Raw genomic sequence first — 21024 nt, forward strand, 5'->3', positions numbered from 1 at the left:
ATAAATAACAGACAAATGTATGGTAGTGATCTGAATGTGCTGTCCGACCAGAACACACTACATGTTCTTGTACTTTGCCTGTATTCTCTGTGGTCCGATGATGATTGCCACAATTGCTTTCAAAAATTGTGAAAAAAATTGTTATTATCACAATACATGAATACAGGAATTTTTTTGCTACTGTTTTTAAATACAAAATGAAGGAGTTTTCTGTGTTAGATGTTCCATAACAAAGGAAAGGAATTTGTTAATCACTATCTGTTCACTTTTACTGCTCTTTGTTTCATGGATTTCCTGATTCAGTGCACTTAATAAAATGATTGGGATGAAACTTGGATACAAGACCATGCTCTGACAGAAGGATTTTTGATGCAGAAGATGAAGTGCTATATTATCCCTTAAAACATTTAGAGAATGTAAGGAATCAATGAAGTCATCCCACCTTCTTCACTACTGAATGGGGGGGGGGGCGAAATATTGTAAATTTTTCTCCACGTATATATTCTAAAATGACTGCATTGCTTGAAAAGTCTCTTGCTTTTTTTTAAACAATCTCATGAATTTGTCTTGGGTCACATGCGTTTGTTTTTCAGTTTCATTTGTGTTCCCACATGCTTTCACTTCTACATAAGTACATCCCGTTTCTTGTCACTGAACAGACTTTTCGACACCCTTTTTTATCTGCTCTGTTTGAGCCTGGATATCAGACTGCTTCATCTGCCTCCTGATTAGAATTATATATATGCTTCTTGCAATGGTAAGTGACACTAATTATCTACAATCAGTAAGATACCGCTTTTGACAGACAAATATGTTCCTTATTACATGAAAAAGACAGACAAGTCGGATTAGAAAGGCTTAAAAAAGCCAAAGTGATTTAATTTGCAGTTGTTTGAAGCAACTTTAACTCTAGGATTCAATTGATTGAATGTATAACATTGTGAAATTGTTTAGAATCATCCGATTATGTTTACTGAGCTATCACCAACAACTGAGATGAATTTGGTTTCTTGTTTTGTCTCAGGCTCTGTTGAGAAGTATCCTCATCATTGGTCAGCTTCTTCCATTAGTGAGGACCCAAAATGTCAAGTTCTTCCCATGTGACAGTGATGAGAATGCCACCATGGTAGACTGCAGTGACAGATCGCTCAAGGATGTCCCCTCCTTTACGTCTAACACTGTACTGTCTCTTAATTTAAGTTGGACTAGGATAAACCATGTAGGGAGGGATGCTTTTGTAGGTGTCCGGAACCTTCAAACTCTGAAAATAATGTGGAATTGCCAACCAGGTCGATTGAGAACCTTAAATGACGAGACATGCGACATGAAGATCCACCCTAAAGCCTTCGAAAGCCTACACAACCTCACATCTCTGTATCTATCAGGAAACAGCCTCACATCTATCCCCTGGTTACCTGAAACCCTGAAGGTTCTTGATCTACAGAATAATTGCATCTTCCAAATTACAAAACCTTTGAAAACTCCTCATCTGGAAGAGCTCCTCCTCAGTAGGAACTGCTATTATGCAAATCCTTGCCGCCAGTCCTTTTACATCAGTGAGACGGTTTTCATAGAGCTTCATAAACTCCAAACCCTTACATTAGGGTATAATAATTTGACATCTATCCCTGAGGGACTGCCACCGTCACTGAAGAATCTGGATTTAAAAGAGAATACAATCCCAGAGGTTTTAGATGGAGCATTTGCAAACCTCACTAAGCTCAAGAGTTTGGATTTGGCGTGGAACTGCCAGCGTTGTGACCATTCAGCTAGGCCCTGTTTTCCTTGTCTAGATGATCACCCTCTACACCTGTATTCAAACTCATTCAATGCTTCAAGCAGCTCGATGACCTACCTAAGTTTAAGGGGCAACTCTTTGAAAACATTTCCAGAGGGTATTTTCCGACCTTTGAAGAATTTAAAGAGTTTGGACCTCTCTGACAACCTCCTTGCATACGCTATGCAAAATGGCACCTTCTTTGCAGATCTAAAGGGCCTCACTTCGATTAACCTTCTCTACAATTATGAGCCGCTGAGGACATTAGACAGGCTGACCCTCTCCCCACATATTGGCAATATATCTGGTCTAACACATCTCCTTCTGAGTGGTAACTTTTTCCACGAGCTTTCTCTTAGCAGCCTTGATGTTCTGTCCGAGCTTAAAAATCTAACGAGTCTGGAACTGAGAATGAACTTTATTACTAATTGTAACTTGACAGCTCTGACACAGTTACCATCTCTCATTGATATCGACATCTCCCAAAACATGCTTTCATTCCTCCCGTGCAACTCTAGTCCACTATCTGAGACTGTGGCTCAGAAAAGCTGTCAGAACCAGAATTTATGTCCACATAATTTCCATGAACAACCCATTATTGTACGTAATCGTGAAGTCCCATCAGGAAATGAGATCTGGGAACCCAACCAATCAAAAGGGCTTGGAATGAACAAGGACCATGTGCCAAAATACAAATCACTATCTGACTTTAGAGACAATTTCTGTAAAAATGAATTAAAAGTTGACCTGTCTCAAAATGACATTATGTCTATTAACAAACATGTGTTACTAGGCATGGAAAATGCTGTTTGTTTGGATCTCTCCTTCAACTACATGAACCAGGCACTGATGGGTGGGCAGTTTAACAGCACAAAAAAGTTAGTTTTTCTTGATTTGTCATACAATAGGCTTGATCTTTATTATCGTAGTGCTTTCAGTGAGCTAAAAAGTACTCTCAAGGTATTAGACGTTAGTAACAATGATTTTTACTTCAGAATGAGCGGCATGGGCCAAAGCTTTGAGTTCCTTAGTAAACTGACCAACTTGGAGGTCCTAAGTTTTGCCAACAATGCCATTGGGATGAGAATAAGTCAAGGACTGATCAGCAGCTCTGTGAAGTACCTGTACTTCTCTGGAAATCACCTCAATGTTATGTGGAAATCTGAAGACAACCGGTACACACATTTCTTCCAAAACCTGACAAGCCTCATCTACCTGGACATCTCCAACAACAACCTGACCTCAACCCCAAAGGACATTCTGTGCTACCTCCCAGGAAGCCTTGAAGCCCTCATTATCAGCAAGAATCAGCTTGACTATTTCCCATGGCACAACCTCACAGCACTTGGCAATTTGTGTCACTTGGACCTCAGTGAAAACAACCTTTTTCAATGGCCCCATAAAGACATAGAATTTGGAGCAAATTTTTCTCTGTTGGACCTCAGTCACAATCACTTTAGTTATATCCATCAGTCACTCTTCAAAGAGTCAAAATCCTTGCAATATCTGTATCTCAGCCACAATCAGATCAAGGAGCTGGACCATCGGTATCTACCCACCCCTTTTACCAATGGTAGTGGCCTTAGGCAACTCAGCCTACATCACAACCCCTTTAAATGTGATTGTGATACATCTTGGTTTGTGGACTTCTTGCGCACTACTACGGTACAGATTCCTCATGTCACAAAAATACATTGTGGATTCCCAGAGTCCAAGCAGGGCCAGAGTATACTATCAATGGACCAGCATTCCTGCCAGGACATTTATGGCAGCTTAGCTTTCCTCATCTGTTCCCTCTTGGCTGTGACATTCACTGTTCTGCCCCTGCTGAAGCATCTCTATGGCTGGGACATGTGGTATTGCTTACAGGTGCTTTGGGCAGGGCATAAAGGATATACCCAGCTGGCTGGTACTGATTCAGAGAACCGCTATGATGCTTTTGTGGTGTTCGACACCAACAACCAGGCGATGAGGGATTGGGTCTACAATGAGTTAACTGTCCATCTGGAGAATTTTGGTCACAGGAGGTTTAGTCTCTGTTTGGAAGAGAGGGATTGGATTCCTGGGCTGTCGTGTATTGAGAATCTACACAGCGCTGTCCACAACAGTGTGAAGACGGTGTTTGTGCTGTCCAGCGGCTCTGATGGTGGTGATACAGTGAATGGTGTGATCCGCCAGGCTTTCTACATGGTGCAGCAGCGGCTCCTGGATGAAAAGGTCAGTAAAATGTCATTTCACTTTCATGTGCATTTTGTGGAAGTGGTGAGACTGAGCATGGGTACATAACACAAATTGTTCTCTGATTTGTATCCAAACAAGGTGGACGCAGCCGTGCTGGTTCTGTTGGATGAGATGTTTCCCAAACTGAAGTACCTCGAGCTGAGGAAGAGGTTGTGTAGAAAGTCTGTGTTGACCTGGCCAAAAAACCCAAAGGCTCAACCCCTTTTCTGGAATGAAATGAGAATGGCATTGTCGTCAGATAACCTCAAATTATATGACAACAACATGAGTGAAAGTTTCATCTGACTCCATTTTAAAAGCTGATGGTGAGCCTTTTAGTGGAAAGTGATTGATGATGTAACATACTGTACATAATTATATTTTGAATATGTTAATTACCATTTGAATTCAAACGTAGTAGCTCTTCATTGCCAATATTTTACTTTTCTTTGTTTGAAAGGGATTGGCATGGTGTTTCGTTTTGATTCATGATTTTAATTGTTTTTTAGTTTTTTTAATAATTTGTCATTGTTATGAATTATTTATTTTTCCAATCATGAATTTTCTTTACTTTTTGTTTAATGAGTTAGTCCTTGTCTTCAGAGAGCTTGAGTTGGTATGAGTATTGAGATGTATATTCCACAATACAAATAAATGTATACTAATTTCACTCTGGTAGCTCTATTCAATTTATAGTTTTATTTGTACTTCAAGAACAGACTTTTCTGTCTGTTCACACCACGCTGTCCAAATTCCACTTCTCTTTAGCTCTTGGGGAGCAAATGAATGAAGTGATTGTCTCTTTCAGGTCAAAGATGACTAACAACATCATCAGCAAAGAACATGCAAGAACAGGTGTTTGGGATGAGATGTTAAAAAAAAAGCAGAATGATTCTCCCTAAGGTCAGTGCCAGCAAACTAATTTAGTAAAATAATATATATATTCCGAGCTACAAACGTAACCAGGCAAATGCATACAACAGCTGTTGTGGACAGTACTGCTGTTTGTTCTGTAGCCTACATGTATTTTAGCCTTCAGTCCCAGCTTCGTGTTTCATCTCATGATGTGGGAAGTAATACTCGCAAACACCATTTTGTCTGAAACTGAAACCTCTGCCCGAAATAGTTCTTATGATTCTCTGAGTAAATAACTGTAGATGGAGCAGTTCCTGTTCCCTAATTTAAGTTTCCAAAGGTAGTTGGTCACGTAGCAAAACTCTTTCGGCCCACATCCGGCCCACATACCACGTTAAAGGATGGCACTTTGGCAGCCACAAGCGAGCCATCGTAATACTGCATTTCAACTTAAAGTGCTAAAGATGGCTTGAATTTTTGTTGTGCTATTTGGGCCATATTCACCCTTCACCACAAGGGCTTGACATCCAATGTTCACCTTGCAGAGATCACTGCATGTTTGCCAAAAAAAGGCCAGCATTTGTTTTGGAATATTCGGCTGCATTAGCTATTTAACAAGTGGTCAACTTTAGGCTCACATCCTATTTGTTCTGGCCGGACGAAAGCCAGAGGTGCTGCATTATTACATCCGTGTGAGCCATCTGGGGGCCCACGTCCACAGTTGCTGTTGTGTAATTTTGTATTTGCATCTGGACATCTAATGTACGAAACAAACTCTTTCATGGGATTCAATTACTGATGACTGTCAGGATATCTGTTGTCTGATCTGTATTGGTGGGAAAAGATTGGAATACAATTCAATTTATTTAATTGCTTGAATTTGCGTGATATTTTTTACGGGTGGGGGGGCTCAGTGAAATCCCCCACTGAGGCTCATGTCAGGTGTTTGCATCATTGCTGTTGGTGCTGCCCTGCCACGCCACGGGGGTCGCGCACACGACAGCTTGCGGGAGAGCGCGCCCACGCGGACCCGATGGCCGGACAGGTCGTTACGAGCGAGCTGATCCGATGACATCATAGAGCCCGGACCGGGGGGACGGGGGGACGGCGGAGACCCAGCGGGGATGGAGAGGCGCCTGTCCGGTGAGGCGAAGTTTTTACGCACAGCCGCGGACTCCGTGGCATCACTCCGGCGACACAATTTGAACAAATGAATCAATGCGCTGTCCGGCAGATTAATTATTATGTAAGGCGCAGGCTCGAACTCATGGAGCCGTGCGCATATGAGCAAGAAACTAATCCTTCATGCCGTGGTCGTAGTAGAGTGATTCCGGCTTCTGGGTGCGGGCTGCACAGTCACATGCACGACCAGCGTCAGACTCGTGCCACCCATGAACCACAGTGAGGAGGACTAAATGACAGCTTGGACCGGAGGCATGTTGAGCACAGAGGATCCTATAGACTACATATCATTGCGCACGTCAGCGACTACTGATCCGTTGCGGTCCGGGTGGTGACTCTTCTCACTTCTCTCCTCGCATCAACAGCTGGCTGCCAGCTCACAAGTAAGTGCAGAGGCTTGGGCACCGGTATGAAGTGAGGTGGTTACCTACTTGTGGCATTTTATTTCTGCGTTTCCTTTTTTCGGTTCCCTCCCTCTGTCCGTGTGGTTTGACATACAGCTGCGTAAACCTGGCGCGCACCCATGGAAACAGAGCAGCTACACAGATTTATCACATCTCCATCTTAACGCAAGTGATGCACAGAGCTTCAGCAGCAGCAGGCTAACATGTGTCCTTGTTTTAAAAGCTTTATATGTTGTTGTTTTATTGGGATCATCATCTCTTTCCCTTTATGTGTAAATTTCACATGTCATATACAAAGAAATTAAAAGCCTACACACAGGATTGCTGGCTCCATCGCTGGCTCACATAAGGCTGAATTCATTGTCTCAAACAATGATGGAAAAGGGATTGACAGATATGTTATGACTGACAAGCAGACTTAACCAATCTCTCAGTTGAATCCTGTACAGTGGCTCCCAGCACCCAATCCTCTTGGATTAGAGGAGGGATTATAATTTGGATTTGCCTCTGCTTTGCAGACAGTCTTTAATATCTGGTCCATCACAGACTAGGTTGTGCTTACTTTGATTCCCTGAGGATATGTTCCATGTTTAGCTCTTTACACATCAGAGACAACAAATGACCCTATTCCATTCAATATGATATAGAGATGTATTATAATACATACAGATTTTGCCTTTAAATGGGCACCGTCTTCACATTATGCACCTTCCAATTATAATTGAGACCAAATTCCATTTGCCTATTTCCGTCCTCTATTTTTAGCTGAAGCCTCAGGTACTGATAGGTCTTACAGCCCGATGAAGACTGATGATGAATGTGCCTGTGCCCTGTGGGGATAGGAGATAATAAAGACTGATCTTCAGACTCCCTCCACGTTCCTCCAGTGGGTGTTGCAGAGAACACATTTTCTCTTTTAGACTCCATGTGCTTTATCTAGTGCTGTCCATGGTGCTGAAGTGGTCCTGTCGTCCCTCACCTTTTTTCCTCTCACCATCTACTGTGGTGACTGAGGCGGCGTTATAGGTATTTTAAGCGTCGTGAGACGGGCCCAAGAGTGACCGGTAGTATGCTGTTCCACATATCTGCGGCGTTTTTACTATAGAGGCTTTTGTTTCCTTGCCTCCCGTCACTTTCACCCACATGAGTCCCTGTGATTAGTGCTTCCCAACCTTGACCCACACTTTTTATTATCAGTTTGTATCTTTATCTTTCAAAAGTCTTTTAGTTTGAGATTATAATTATCACTCTCTGATAGGGATGGGCATAATTAATCGACGATCGATTAATTGATCAGAAAGAATTTCGTCGATGACATTATTTTGTCTTCGACGAAATTCTGTTGCGTTCACTGCCAACACTGCGAAGCTATACGTCTCCATGAGCGCATGAGTAGGAGGTCAGAATAACCGAGTTGCCTGAACGCAGCACAGTGACGTTGTTAGCAGCTGTAGGAAGCAGTGCGGAGTTCTACTTGACAAGCCCCGCTGGGGGACCGGCGGCTGGCCGCTGGGAGCTAGATGGATTTGACGGTTCTCGACCTTTCAGTCCGGTTGTTGTCACGTCATCAATCCCGGAACCCCTCACCCAGACCCGGGTCTCTCCGGGTTCCCTTCCCTGTAGACTGAGGGTCGGCGTGCGACATGAAGCCGATCTCCGCAGCTAGCGTCCGGAGCTAGCGGAGGCTAGCTCCGGACGCTAGCCTCTTCGGACCCGGACAGGGCCGGGTCTGGTGGAAGGGTTCTGGGAGTGAGGACGTGACAACAGCCAGAGTAAGAGGTCGAGGGCCGCGGAGTCCAGCTAGCTCTCAGCGGCTAGCTGCTCGCTCAGCGGGGCTGAAGAGTACAACAGCGCATATTTACAAGTGTTACCATTTAACTGCCACGAGAGTTGTTCATCTTGTAATAAAGACCTCAATGAGGAAACACGCTGTGTTTTTTCTAATTTCACTGCATTTTAACAGCCTATAAATAGTGAATTTTGATATAAAAATATTAATGATTAATCGAAAATTCGTCATTAACTCTCCCGACGTTCGATTAAGACAATATAATCGAATGCCCATCCCTACTCTCTGACACTCTTTGTACTGCTGAAGTTATTTTTTAAAGAATAAACATGTTTTTGTGATTTTTTTCTTTCCCAACGTTTGTATTCCCCCCCTGTCTAGAATCCATGATGTGCTGCACTGTAGCTGAAAACGCAAGAACTTTGGCCTCTGTGTCTGGGAGCCCTGTAGCTAACAGTCACTGCTACTTTCTTCCAATAGGACTAATTAAGACTCAGCCTCCAGCCCTAAACAATCAATGATGGACAGGGAAAAACTAGGAGGCTGAGAGGTGGCCTTAGTCCCAAATCATAGGAAAATATACCCAACCATAACATTTTCCTTTCAGAAGTCAACTTTTGCCATATAAAAAAATGCCTTTGAATATTAGAGCCAAGCCCTCACAGAGCAGGCTGGCTCCTGGCCCAAAGAGTGCTGGGCCGACTGAGGCCAGCGCATCTCATTCACGCTTCTCGAGATCCAAACAGGGAAAAGGCAAACAGGCTACGAGCTCAACACCAGGCTGTCGCTCAGGGCTAGAGGCTGGATCTGTGTCAGGAGGTGGGCCTGCACCAGCACCTAAACCTGCAGGAGGTCAACGGTTGGCGGCGAGGCCTGGTTCAAAGAGCAAACCTGCCATAGTACCAGACAAAGGAGCAGCTCGTGGTTCAGCCACAGCACCAGGTGGTAAAACCCTGTCTATGGAGAATATCCAGTCCTTGAGTGCTGCCTATGCCACTTCAGGCACCATGTATCCCGGTGAGCGGGATTCCTTGGAACCCCCCGGTGGGTATCCCAAAGGTACCATGACGCTCGGCAGGAGCACCAGCCGCTCCTCTTACACTGCTCGGATGACAGGCATGGGCAGCAGCCCAAACATCACCTCCTCTGGGCTTCATCAGCCGTCGGACCAGTACGGAGACCACACCTTGCTTCCCACAGGGACGGCCAGTCTGCGGCGCCAGTCTGGGAGACATCTGGATTCTGCTGGACGGGGAGAGGCTTCCTCATTCGATCTCCAGAATCAGCTGAGGGAGCTGCAGAGGGAGAATGACAACCTGAGGCGAGAGATGGATGGAGGGAGGGATGGAAAGACGGGCCCCGGCGTGAACAGCGTCAACTTCTGGAGCCCTGACATGAAGAGAGACAAGGGGGTGAGACGGGATGAGGGGGTGAGGACTGCAGTGCCGAAGGACCAATACAGGACGAACCACGAGGATCTGCAGGTGAGAAAAGTTGCTGATCATAGAGTTTTTTTTTCAAAAACACATGTCCACTTCGAGGACAATATTTAAATGGATTTTAACAAAATACAGTTTCATTCAAAACTCAACATGAATCAGTCACTTCAACATATCAAGTCTTTATTCAAGAAGACGTCACACATTTCAAATAGTGTTGTTCCCCTTGAAATGAAACCCTCAGATTGGTATTCTCACGCTGACTTTTTGTGTCGACCCACCTCACTCCTCTGCAACATCATACCTTTTGTCCCTGTCTTCCAAGGTTGCACAGAAAGGTTTCTGTGTAGTTCATTTGTAAAGACGTTCGCCAGGCTCGCAGGCTGTCTGCGTTTCCATGGGAACATGCTCTAGTGGCAGCCAGTCTAAATGTTAGATTCTAAAAAAGCTCACAGCTCCTCCTGAAGGGAGAGTGTGCCATGTATGTCCTGTGCTACCTCTCCCTAGAGTCTGGCCCACTCAGTCTGAGGCATCACCCGTCTGCCTGTCTCCCCATGTGTATCTGCTCTTTCTTTCTCTTCTTGCTCTCTCTCACAAATATGCAAAAACTTCTTATCTGCACTCGTTCATCTGTTTCCTTCCTCTTGTAACCCAGGGGCCACCTCTGCATTTCTATTTGTATTTTAGACACTGTGACTCGCAAACATGCACACACACACACACACACACATACACAAACATACAAACTCACACACACACACCTTCCGCAAATCGAGAAAACTGAAAGTTTGAAAGTTAAGCCAGAACAGCTTTGCTCTTTCATAGAGTTACTTTACAAATTGCAATTGATTAATGTTTGTCAAAATGCGAAGATCTGCCTTAGCAGTCACCGTTCTCTTCTTCACAGCTACACAAAAATATACACACACTATCTCATCACCCACAAAGCTGCCAGAGAGAATTCAGTAAGATTTAGAGACCAAACATGTTTTTTTTGCACTGAATTACTTAGAATCTGCAGCATTTAGGAGGAGCCGGACAGTCAATGTTATACCAGTATGTCTGTGTGTATCTGCAGGCCGCTCCTGACTTGACCCTGTCTGTGATAGATGGATGTGTTTTCCTCTGTTCTGCTCCATCAAGCGTCCGACCTGTACAGATACTGTCTCTCAAAAGTCGGCTCACTTGTCTCTCCCACACTCTCTCGTCCTGTCTTTTACCTTGACCCCTTTCTCCTGTGACCTTCGTCTAGTGAAACCACTTGCTGCGCCGGACCAGTAGTTTTATAACCCTGCAACCCAACATACCTTCCTTACTGGAGCAGAATAAGTTAATTTCGTAATGCGATTTAAACTGGCACTGAATTCTAATATGACAAACGAATGTCGGAACGAAAAGCAGGAATCAGATGAGAAATTTGCAAACAATTAAAAAGTATATTTATTAGAACCTTTTTTACCTGGAGAAACTTGAGAAACATACAAACTAGAGCTTAAATCTTGTCAGTACAAAGTTGACAAACTGGGCACACACAAGAGCCACAGCAGAAGGGGTTAGAGGCTGCCATTGCTCAAATGATAGAATCCATTAAATTAGGACGTGTCTTCCAGCCAAATAATAATAAAAAAAAATGCTGAAATCATGATCACTCCCTTGAATTTTAATTCACACAATCTGCCTATGATTAGTATCACTTCCTACAGAAAAACAATGTGACACACAAATGTATTAATATACAGTATACACACACACATATATAACGTATTCATTTCTATTTTCAGTTATCAAGACAGTCAGTTTTCTTTAAGTTACCTCACATATCTTTCTTTCCATCTGTCCTTCTATTTGTCCATCTATCCATAATCTACTCTACTATACCTCTATCGCCTCCATCCTCTAGCTCTCCTTTCAGTTTTTTTCTTTTCTCCTCTTTTGTCTTGTTTTTCTTCTACATTTCCCTTGTTTTTTGCCCTTTGAGACACTAGGGAGGAGTTCAGTCTGACAAGAGAACTTTATCGTTAGCATAAGGAATGTCACCTTTTCTCAGGGCTGCAATGCAGTGACCAGAGCTGTCCGCTAACCATCTGTTTGTTTGTAGTGTATGTGTAAGTGTGTGTGTGTGTGCGACTTAATATTCAGCGCTAGCTTGTTGAATTGATTATCCATGTTCACCCTCGCCTCCCTTCTCCATCCTGATTGTGTGTCCTTGGTGCTCCCCACAGCTCGGAACAGAGGTTTAAGGATATCTGAGGAAAAATCTGTAATATCTTCACTCGGATGAAGAGATTAGTAATTGAGTCATTTTGTGTTTGTTCCATTTCTATGTTTTGTATGGTGATACTGTGTGTGTGTCTTTTTTCCTTTTCTTTGATTTCCTGACAACACATTCTTTCCTTGCTTGGTCAATTATCAACAATACTCTGCGTCCATGTCCTGTTTTAAGCACAGACTGAATATCTGCAATTATTTGAGTATTAAATGAATTGACAAACAAACCAATCAGTGCAAAAGTCTTAACACTTATTCATACACTGTTAGGTTAAATCTTCACAAATTCAATTTGTGCAGACAACCCCACAAAATGTATTTATATTTAAGTCAAAGAAGGTTTTTAAAATACACATCCTTCCACATAACAGGGGATGTTATTAAGGTGGTGCACATTACATTTAAGAGTTTACTTTTATATCTAAAGGTAAAGCTAAGAAACTGTACATGTTTGTGGGTCTGTAATTTTTTAATATTGCATCCTTATTTGATTATTGATTTATTGTTCAGAAGGCTATCCAGATGATCTGTACATGTTCGTTGTTTTCATGTGCATCCACACTCTTTACCCTGTCTTCTCTCCCTTTTGATGCTCAATGCAAAGAATCCTGGTCCCTCCTGCTTTTAAGAACTCCACACAGGAGGCATTCTCCTTGTAATTTGGAGAGATGTTGCCCCCTTGTGGCCAATACATGTTACCATCAAATAACAATTTAACTTACTGAGAAGACGGAAGTAATTTAAACAATCGTTTGTCATTCAAAGTATTTTTTTTCTGTCTGCTTTCTATTTCGGCTTTATGCATGTGCGTGTGTGTGTGTGTGTGTGTGTGTGTGTGTGTGTGTGTGTGTGTGTGTGTGTCACATCTTTCTGCTGCAGCATGGGGATATCAGAAGAAACAAGGTCTGTTTTACATACCAACAATATATTGTTTTATATGTGCATCATGTATTTTGGGATTTTCGATTGGCTGTTTGTGTGTGTGTGTGTGTGTGTGTGTGTGTGTGTGTGTGTGTGTGTGTGTGTATGTGTGTGTGTGTGTGTGTGTCTGTGTGTGAGACTGTGTGTGTGTGTGGTATATTCATGTGCTTATTGAATGAATGGGAGCTCAAACTTTCTCTGTCTTTGCAGCAGCTTCCGTTGACAGTTCAGGAGCTTCAGGAGGAGCTGAGGGCTCACAGAGAGATGAACAGTCGCTTGCAGCAACAACGACCGCAGGGAAACTCCGGCTCCTATCTGGAACTCCACACGGACCAGGACCACAGAGGGGGGCTCAGTCCTGGGCACAGCCCTAGACAAAGCCCTAGCAACCTGCACAGTCCTGCACCGAAGAACAGCCCCAGAGCCAGCCCGTCCAACACTTACAATCCAAGGCAACAGGAAGCAGATATCATCATTCACAGCCCTGGGTATGGCTGCAACACAACAGCAGCATCGCAGAGAATCAGCCCGGCCAACACCCTTCAGCCTAGGCCAAGGAACAGCCCAAATCAGCCTCTCTACGGTCCCAGCCAAGGACCGCTGGTAGCGCCCAGCTCTAGTTCCCTTCGGCCCAGCAGCCCCTGCCAGGTGCCTGGGTGTGACGGCTTCTCCTCGCCCCCTCCTGCGGATCCTTCAGAGGACAATTTCCTCCGGCTGCAGTCGGAGCACGAGCGGCAGGCCAAGGAGCTGTTCCTGTTGAGGAAGACCATGGAAGAGATGGAGATGAGAATTGACTCTCAGAAGCAGACGCTGGGCGCCAGGGATGAGAGCATCCAGAGGCTGCTGGAGATGCTTCAGGGTCAAGGTCAACAGTGGAGTCGGGGGCAGCGGACAGGCATCATAACCATGGCAGCGCAGGAGGCCGAGGCACAGCTGGAGAACATGCATGTGAGAGAGGTGTGTTTTTATTCCTCATAATTTGTAACGCTCATCTGACTGTTGATTTTCAACCCCAAAACTGATATTGCGATATAAAGTATACGTGTTTTTTATACTATCCCCTAAAGATGTATACGATTTATTGTTTGTGTATTTATTTAATTCAAATAATTAACTATATATGACTGTGCACATATTTGTGTGAGTGTGTGTGTAATTGTGGTGTGTTGAGTGTTGAAGCAAAAAGCAGCTCAGCAGGTCTTATCAATGGACCGGATTAACATACGGAGAGCTCTAAGCCTGTGTTCAGCCATACAGTTTTACAATCAGACTCTGTGTGTGTGTGTGTGTGTGTGTGTGTGTGTGTGTGTGTGAGTATGTGTGCGTGTGTGTGTGTGTGTGTGTCCGTCCGTCCGTATGCACTTTCCTGGGCAACTACGATGACATCACTGTTGCTTGTTTGCCTGGTGTCTATGCGTTGGACGTAGTTTTTTGTATTTTTTCTCATAGTTCTTTTTATTTTGTGTATTCTACATTATTTATATTTAGAGAGATTTATTGCAGCTCACCAGAAATTCTCAGTAGGTGTAACACAGGTGTGTCTGAATCCAGAGGGTCAGTAGTAGGCTGCTCTGTGCTCCTCACTCCTGCCTTGTTTATTTTTAACTCCTAAATCTTCTTAGCCTTTAATTTCCCTACCTCTCTATCAGTGTGTGTGTGTGTGTGTGTGTGTGTGTGTGTGTGTGTGTGTGTGTGTGTGTCTGTGTGTGTGTGTGTGTGTGTGCACGTTGCATGTCTGTCCTTGCCTTCACTATTGTTTGTGTCATGATGTTCTTGTTTTTTGCATCTTTGTGTTGTTTGTCTGCCTCTGTTCGCTGGGCCCAGTCAGAATGATTGGTTGTGTGTGTGTGTGTCTGTGTGTGTATGGGAGCATGCGTGCACATCTGGGGCCTGTCGGCTTAGCGTTTCTAGCGAGGACACTCCCTTGCTGGGCTGCCGGTGGCTGATGGGATATCCACCCATGCCGGGTGTTTGGTCACTGTGGTGATCTTGTCCAGAGAGGAGCATGGGTGTATCAGCCCATGCTAATGCAGACACTGCAGTGCACGTGTGTTCTTCTGTGTGTGCGTGTGCGTATGTGCATGTCTAGAGGACCTAACCATGCTGTGTGTGTAGAAGGTGAGTAACTGTTCACACACACTCTCTGTGCTGTGCTATTTTTAACCACTTGACTGCTTAAGACATACTGTGTGTGTGCAGGGGGGGAGGAGGGGTGACCGGGTCTGTGAGGTGAGAGAGAGAGAGAGAGAGAGAGAGAGAGAAATGGGAGGAAGGAGTGTTTTTCTAGTTTTTCTACGGTAGAAAAACAGGCTGTGTTTGTCTGAATATTAATGTATGATTAATGAGGGAAAACATTCTGACCGCCCTGATTGAAAAGAGACGTGATTGTTGTTCCTCCGTTTTCCCCCCCGCCCCTCGTCCCCTTTGGCCTCCACATACACACACACACTCACACGCACACACACACACACACACACACACACACACACACACACACACACACACACACACACACACACACACACACACACACACACACACACACACACACACACACACACACACACACATACAAACACACACGCATACTTTGAAATGTTGAATCAAGCTGAATTGATTCCTGCTTAAATTGCAGTCTGTGCAACCACCTCATTTTTTCGAAAGCCTTGTTTAAAGTGAAAGAAGTACCAAAGTCAATGTTTATCCATAAGTTACACACGAGCAGAATGTTTGACTACTTAGGATCTGAATTTCATTGACTTCCTGTAATAAAACATCAAAAAGCAAAAAACCTTGTCAAATGGGGTCTGTGGTCTAGTTTGTGTCAGTTAAGAGGAACCACTGCTGTAGAGCTATAGGAATTGCTAGTAGTATTTGTATTGTGTGGATGGCATATATATATATATATATATATATATATATATATATATATATATATATATATATATATATATATATTTATATATATATATATTTTCATTGAGTGTTTATATTAGTAACTAAGGCGTAACAGTCCCCTCATGAAATCACATTAAATCCACTAGATCCACATTTTCAGTACTTTGTACAAAAATACTGATCTAAAAATCATTGAGGATTAGAAAATCCCCTCTTCATGTCAGTGAATATTTATGTATTTTTGATCCTTTTCAGACCTAAAATGCAAATTTCTGTGTATCCCAGAGAGTTCAAGAGTCGGGTTGTTAGACAGTGTGGCGCTGTTTGTGGTGGAGGTGGAATTTGAGTGTTAAAGGTTGGGCTGAATAACTGAAGGATTTCTAAACTCTACTTTAATTGTAAGTATAGACCTACGTCTTGTGAAGGCCTCTTGTTTATGTGTCAGAGCGATAATTTAGCCTTACACCTACACTTGTCACGGCTGGGGAAGGCGGGCCGGTCATAGCAGTGCCACTATTAGGGGCTTTTTTTTTTCATTAGTTCCAAAGGAAACCAGCTCAACTGCCTTTCATTACTGCAGCCATTACTCTTTTTTAAATGGCCTGGCTTGTTTAGCTTGAGCCGGGATAATAAATGCCTTCCTTTTCAGTTTTTCTCTCATTTATCCATCAAACGTGACGGAGGGTTTGACATGGGGGGGCTTTCATGGTGTTTTTGCTGGTTTTGAGGAGAAAATTATCACCTTAAATTTGTGTTTATGTTTTCTTAATTTTTTCAATGTAAGAAAGGTTTGGGCGACAGGTGTAAAAATGCTTGGACCTATATGTTGGTTTGTATGACTCAACCTAGAGAATTGAGTAAAAGGCCTCAGAGAGCTTTGCTCCATTCTCTCTCTGTTGAACCGCTCAGCACTTACAGAGCATGGCCAGATGTGGAGTTAGTGGAACCAGCTGTTTGTGTGTATGATCGGCTGGTTTGCACTCCATCACTCCTTCACCTGCGGATGTGTGTTCTCTCGCTTGTCTTTCCTTTTTGACTTTGTCAGCTTTTAAAATCTTCCAGACCTGACACACGACACTGGCACATCTAAGTCACTTTGCTCAAAAAACTATTACACTTGTTAGAATGATTTGGAAGCCATGTGCAAAGCAGTTACTGTTAGAGTTCTTTGCAAACAGCCTCTCTCTAAGGCACTCAATTCAAATGTAAATGTTTGCAGTACTGGCTGCGTCCACACGGTGGCAGTGTTCTACAAGAATCTACCCACGAACCCTGAGACTAAATTCTGTGTGATGGCACACACACACACACACACACACACACACCCACACACACACACATGCTGGGAGGCATAAATCTGGGCCTAATCGACTCTCCCCAGTCGCAAGTTCCCCGTAGACCCAATAATAACAGCTGCACCACTGGTCTGTTCCTGCCTAGCCCTGACCTGCTGCCAATGGTGCACACACACACACACACACACACACACACACACACACACACACACACACACACACACACACACACACACACACACACACACACGTACACTCTCACTGTGAGATTTTTAACTTGGAGATGGCATATCTACTTTCTTACTGCAGATCTCATATGGTCCTCAGGGGCTCTGGGTAGAGCTCGGCCCCCTACTGTATTTGACGATATCTCATCCGCAGTGAGTATGAAAGTTAGGGCAAAGCACTTATGGCTCCTTTGTTTTTCTATATTATGACTGGCTTCAAAAGTCCTGCTGCTGTTTTTGGCACAGCCTTTCTGTCTGCCCCCGCACCCCCGCCTCAAACACAGATGAAACTTAAAAAATCAAACATTTTAAAACTGGAAGTTCATGTCAGCAAATCAGTCTTTTTCATAATCTCCTTTTTCCTCAATTTCCAATGCCACTGGCTTATCAGCTCTGCAAAGTTGACGTCTTTTCCTCTCTCATTTATCATCTGCCATTTCTGGCTTTGTCTGTACATCAACATTGACTCACTCTTTCTTTTTCTTCAGGCTGATGTGCTATCTGCTGTGGTTTGGTTAATCTGTCCTGGGTGGGGCTTTTTTAGGGCTCTGTTCTTGATTGGCTACTTTTAGCCTCTGCTAATGAAGCCCCTCGGAACTAAAATGAGAAGACCACTGTAAATACCCTTTGCAAACACACACACACACACACACAGACACACAGACACACACACAGACACACAGACACACACACACACACACACACACACACACACACACACACACACACACACACACACACACACACACACACACACACACACACACACACACACACACCAGTTCTCCCTTAGCACCACACCCCGGGCACCACATACCCGCCACGCTCTGTTGATCTCCCAGAATGTTTGAGCGGAAAAGTTTATCGAGACAAAATTACACCCCTCGAACCTTCTGCTCACCGTCTCCCTGTTTCTCGGCATAACTTTGACTCCCTCCGAGTTTCTCTTTGTCTTTTTAAACCTCTCTTTTAGGCTGATAGCGGGACACCTTTTCACATTTATGGCAAGCAGACGTATTTCCCTTTTTCCTGGTGGAAAAGGGACATGAATGTGATTGATGAGTGTGTGTGTATGTGTGTGTGAGTGTGAGTGAATCTGGGTGTCTATGTAGAATATGTGCACTTTGTAGCCCTATGTGAAGCATATATGACACCTTTGCCTTCAGGCTAGAATTGAACTTTTTGACCGTATCCTTCATTCAGGATGTCGGCACTTATTGCTATGTGTTGCGTTTGATCCTATTCATTCCATATGCTCGGTCCTCTGACACATGTGGAGCTGAGAAGACAGTCTTTGATGACATGCTCTCTTGCATGACTTAATTTCCCCCACTGAGGGACACAACGGTTTCGAGAACTCTGCGCTAATGTTCGCATATAAGATACTTTCTCCAGGGGACAGATACACATGCAGAGGCAGAGAAAAAGAAACCAGCGACATACTCATACACACATGGTCAATAGAAGATTAGGGTTGTGGCAGCAGTGGGCACCTCCGTCTGTGGGAAGATCAATAAACAGCTGACATGCACTTTGTTTACATGCACATAAAAGTCTAAGTTTTGCCCTTATCAATAAAGGAAATAATATTCCTGTTTATGACTAATAAATGATATACACAAGAAGTACCGTTCACATGCAGCTGTGCACATTATTGAGAGGAGCCACTTGTGCCATGTTACTTGTGTTGGACTCATTTGACCATGTCTTCAAACTAAAGCCTCTTTCATTCCTCCGACCACCTTATTGTAATCAGAAATAATGTCAGAAGAACGCTCCATAAACTCGAATAATATTTAAAACAAAAACAACACATTCAGAGTATCCAAGTAGAATATGGTGTTTACATGACCTGAATCCAAATTCGGACTGATAGTGGAATATGAATGTGCATGCAAATGTACTTATGGACCAGATGATAAAGCCTTTGATTTCTCTTTGAACACATCAATAACTGGGACAAATGGGACACCATGCCAACCTGTGGGTTCTCCCTGTATCTCAAGTCTTTTCTTCCTCTGACTGCCTGATGAACTCCCTGAATATGAACATCTCCATGTGGTTTCTGTCTGATTTGGTGGCTTTTCTCTTCCCACCGACTGTCTTTCATTTCTCCATGTTTGACTTTGATAGTATTTGAGTTTTTCTCCCTATAACTCATCTGTGACTTTGCTCTGTATATCTGTGACTCACTGGCGAAAGAGGCAGTTTTCCTCATTTTTCAATGCCACTCAAAGCTATTCATTTTCATTTGAGGTTCAAAATAACATAGATTCTTGAGATCCTATGTAATTTAATTGCACTTCAATATGATTTTTTTTTTTAACCATTGTGGTATGGGGTACGATTTCTCTCATAAGTTATAATTACATCTATAGATGTGTGTGTTATAATCCTATGCATTCACTGTAGCAGTTGGCAATCCAATGCAATAACCCTGTGATGACTCCTCTGTGAAATTGGAGGTGGTGGGATGTGACCTTTGACAAGCAGATAAATCTGGGTGGGGCCATCGCTCGGCACCACTGATGTGCCCCCGAGCAAGGACCACTCCCTCGTTATCACAACTGAGGTTCCCCTTACCCTCAACTGTTCCAGTGTAGCTGCTTAGTGGCCAGCAGATTAGACTGGTCGTTCTGGGTGGCGTCTGGGTGTGAGTGAATGTATGTGGCTGCGTGGGTGTGAACAAAGCGTTTGTAAAAAAAGAACACTGCTCACAGTGATAATTCACTAGTTGATTAAAGGTTTAAAAAACTACACAGAGCGGCTCAAAGTCTCTATAAAAAGATATTCAACATCGTAGCTTCTCAAATGTGAATCCAAACCGTCTTGATCTCCCCCTGGTGGCTGGCTGCAGTACAGGTCATGAACCCCATCTTCTGCCAAGTTATATGTTTAAGTATTTTTTTAATGGTTTCTGTAATTTTAGGTTTGCTCATATTCGACCGGTTCAAATTCATAATATAGAGTAAAGACCAGCATCCGACTCAAGTGGTTTGCCTCCTGATCCAGCAGAGGGCGCTCACTGTCGCCCTCGCTCTCGTGCTGTCAGTAAATTAAGCCGGTGATGTTATTTTTCCTATGAATCATGACACAGAGAATCTGAGAAAGAGTGTGTGGAAGTATTTATACATCAATATTTTATTGTTCAACAACTTCTGACTGCGATCATGGAGTGGGGAGGCTTTGAATAAATCGATCTAATTGGGTGTCATGTGTCAAAGCTAGTTCTTAAATGTCCAAGAGGAATGTAATGATTGACCACTGCAAATGGGTCTCGATTGGTCGATACCGTGGCTCCACTTCATGATCACTACTGCAAAGATTCTGGCCCCAAATTATGTCAGACGGGCAAAATGGCCGAACCCGTATCCTGGACAATTAGGCATAGCTTTTGTGTGAGTGGGAAGAAGCGGAGAAACTTCTATGATATAGAAAGGTGTTGATTTAGCTGTATCGGTAGTTTCGTATTAGATATTAAAATTCTAATATTTGGTCTATCTCATGTATACGTGATCAGACACAAGATGGTGCAACAACAGAACACACACAGGCAACAGTCAGTCCAGTTGTTAAATACTGAGAAATTAATCATTAGATTATAATGTATTTTCCTCTCTCAAATGGACTTAACATCAACAACAAACAAATTATCCTTTTGAACAAGTACCAATGTGTGTTTCTCTGCATGCCCACTCACACAAATGTGTGTGTGTGCGTGCGCTGTTGTGTAGACGTAGTGGTAGGTC

The 21024-nt window shown here is 43.4% G+C and overlaps 1 protein-coding gene and 1 pseudogene across 1 annotated transcript; both read left to right on the forward strand.

The window, feature by feature from the left end:
* Positions 1 to 701: 701 nt before the first annotated feature.
* Positions 702 to 4364, forward strand: tlr9 (toll-like receptor 9). The gene is made up of 4 exons (XM_061074324.1): positions 702 to 757; positions 1025 to 2436; positions 2716 to 3994; positions 4097 to 4364. Exons 1-4 carry the CDS (start codon positions 743 to 745, stop codon positions 4301 to 4303), a joined length of 2913 nt encoding a protein of 970 aa, XP_060930307.1. The 5' UTR covers positions 702 to 742; the 3' UTR covers positions 4304 to 4364.
* Positions 4365 to 8859: 4495 nt separating this feature from the next.
* The window catches only part of LOC133005553 (ERC protein 2-like), a 108613-nt pseudogene continuing 96448 nt past the window's right edge, over positions 8860 to 21024 (forward strand).

This window comes from Limanda limanda, chromosome 7, assembly GCF_963576545.1.
Source record: "Limanda limanda chromosome 7, fLimLim1.1, whole genome shotgun sequence".
NCBI classification, from domain to species: Eukaryota; Metazoa; Chordata; class Actinopteri; order Pleuronectiformes; family Pleuronectidae; genus Limanda; species Limanda limanda.

Coding starts and splice junctions, on each gene's coding strand:
- tlr9 (XM_061074324.1), top strand. Junction 2,437..2,715: donor GAACCCAACCAATCAAAAGG/GCTTGGAATGAA, acceptor TAGTGCTTTCAG/TGAGCTAAAAAGTACTCTCA. Junction 3,995..4,096: donor AGCGGCTCCTGGATGAAAAG/GTCAGTAAAATG, acceptor TATCCAAACAAG/GTGGACGCAGCCGTGCTGGT.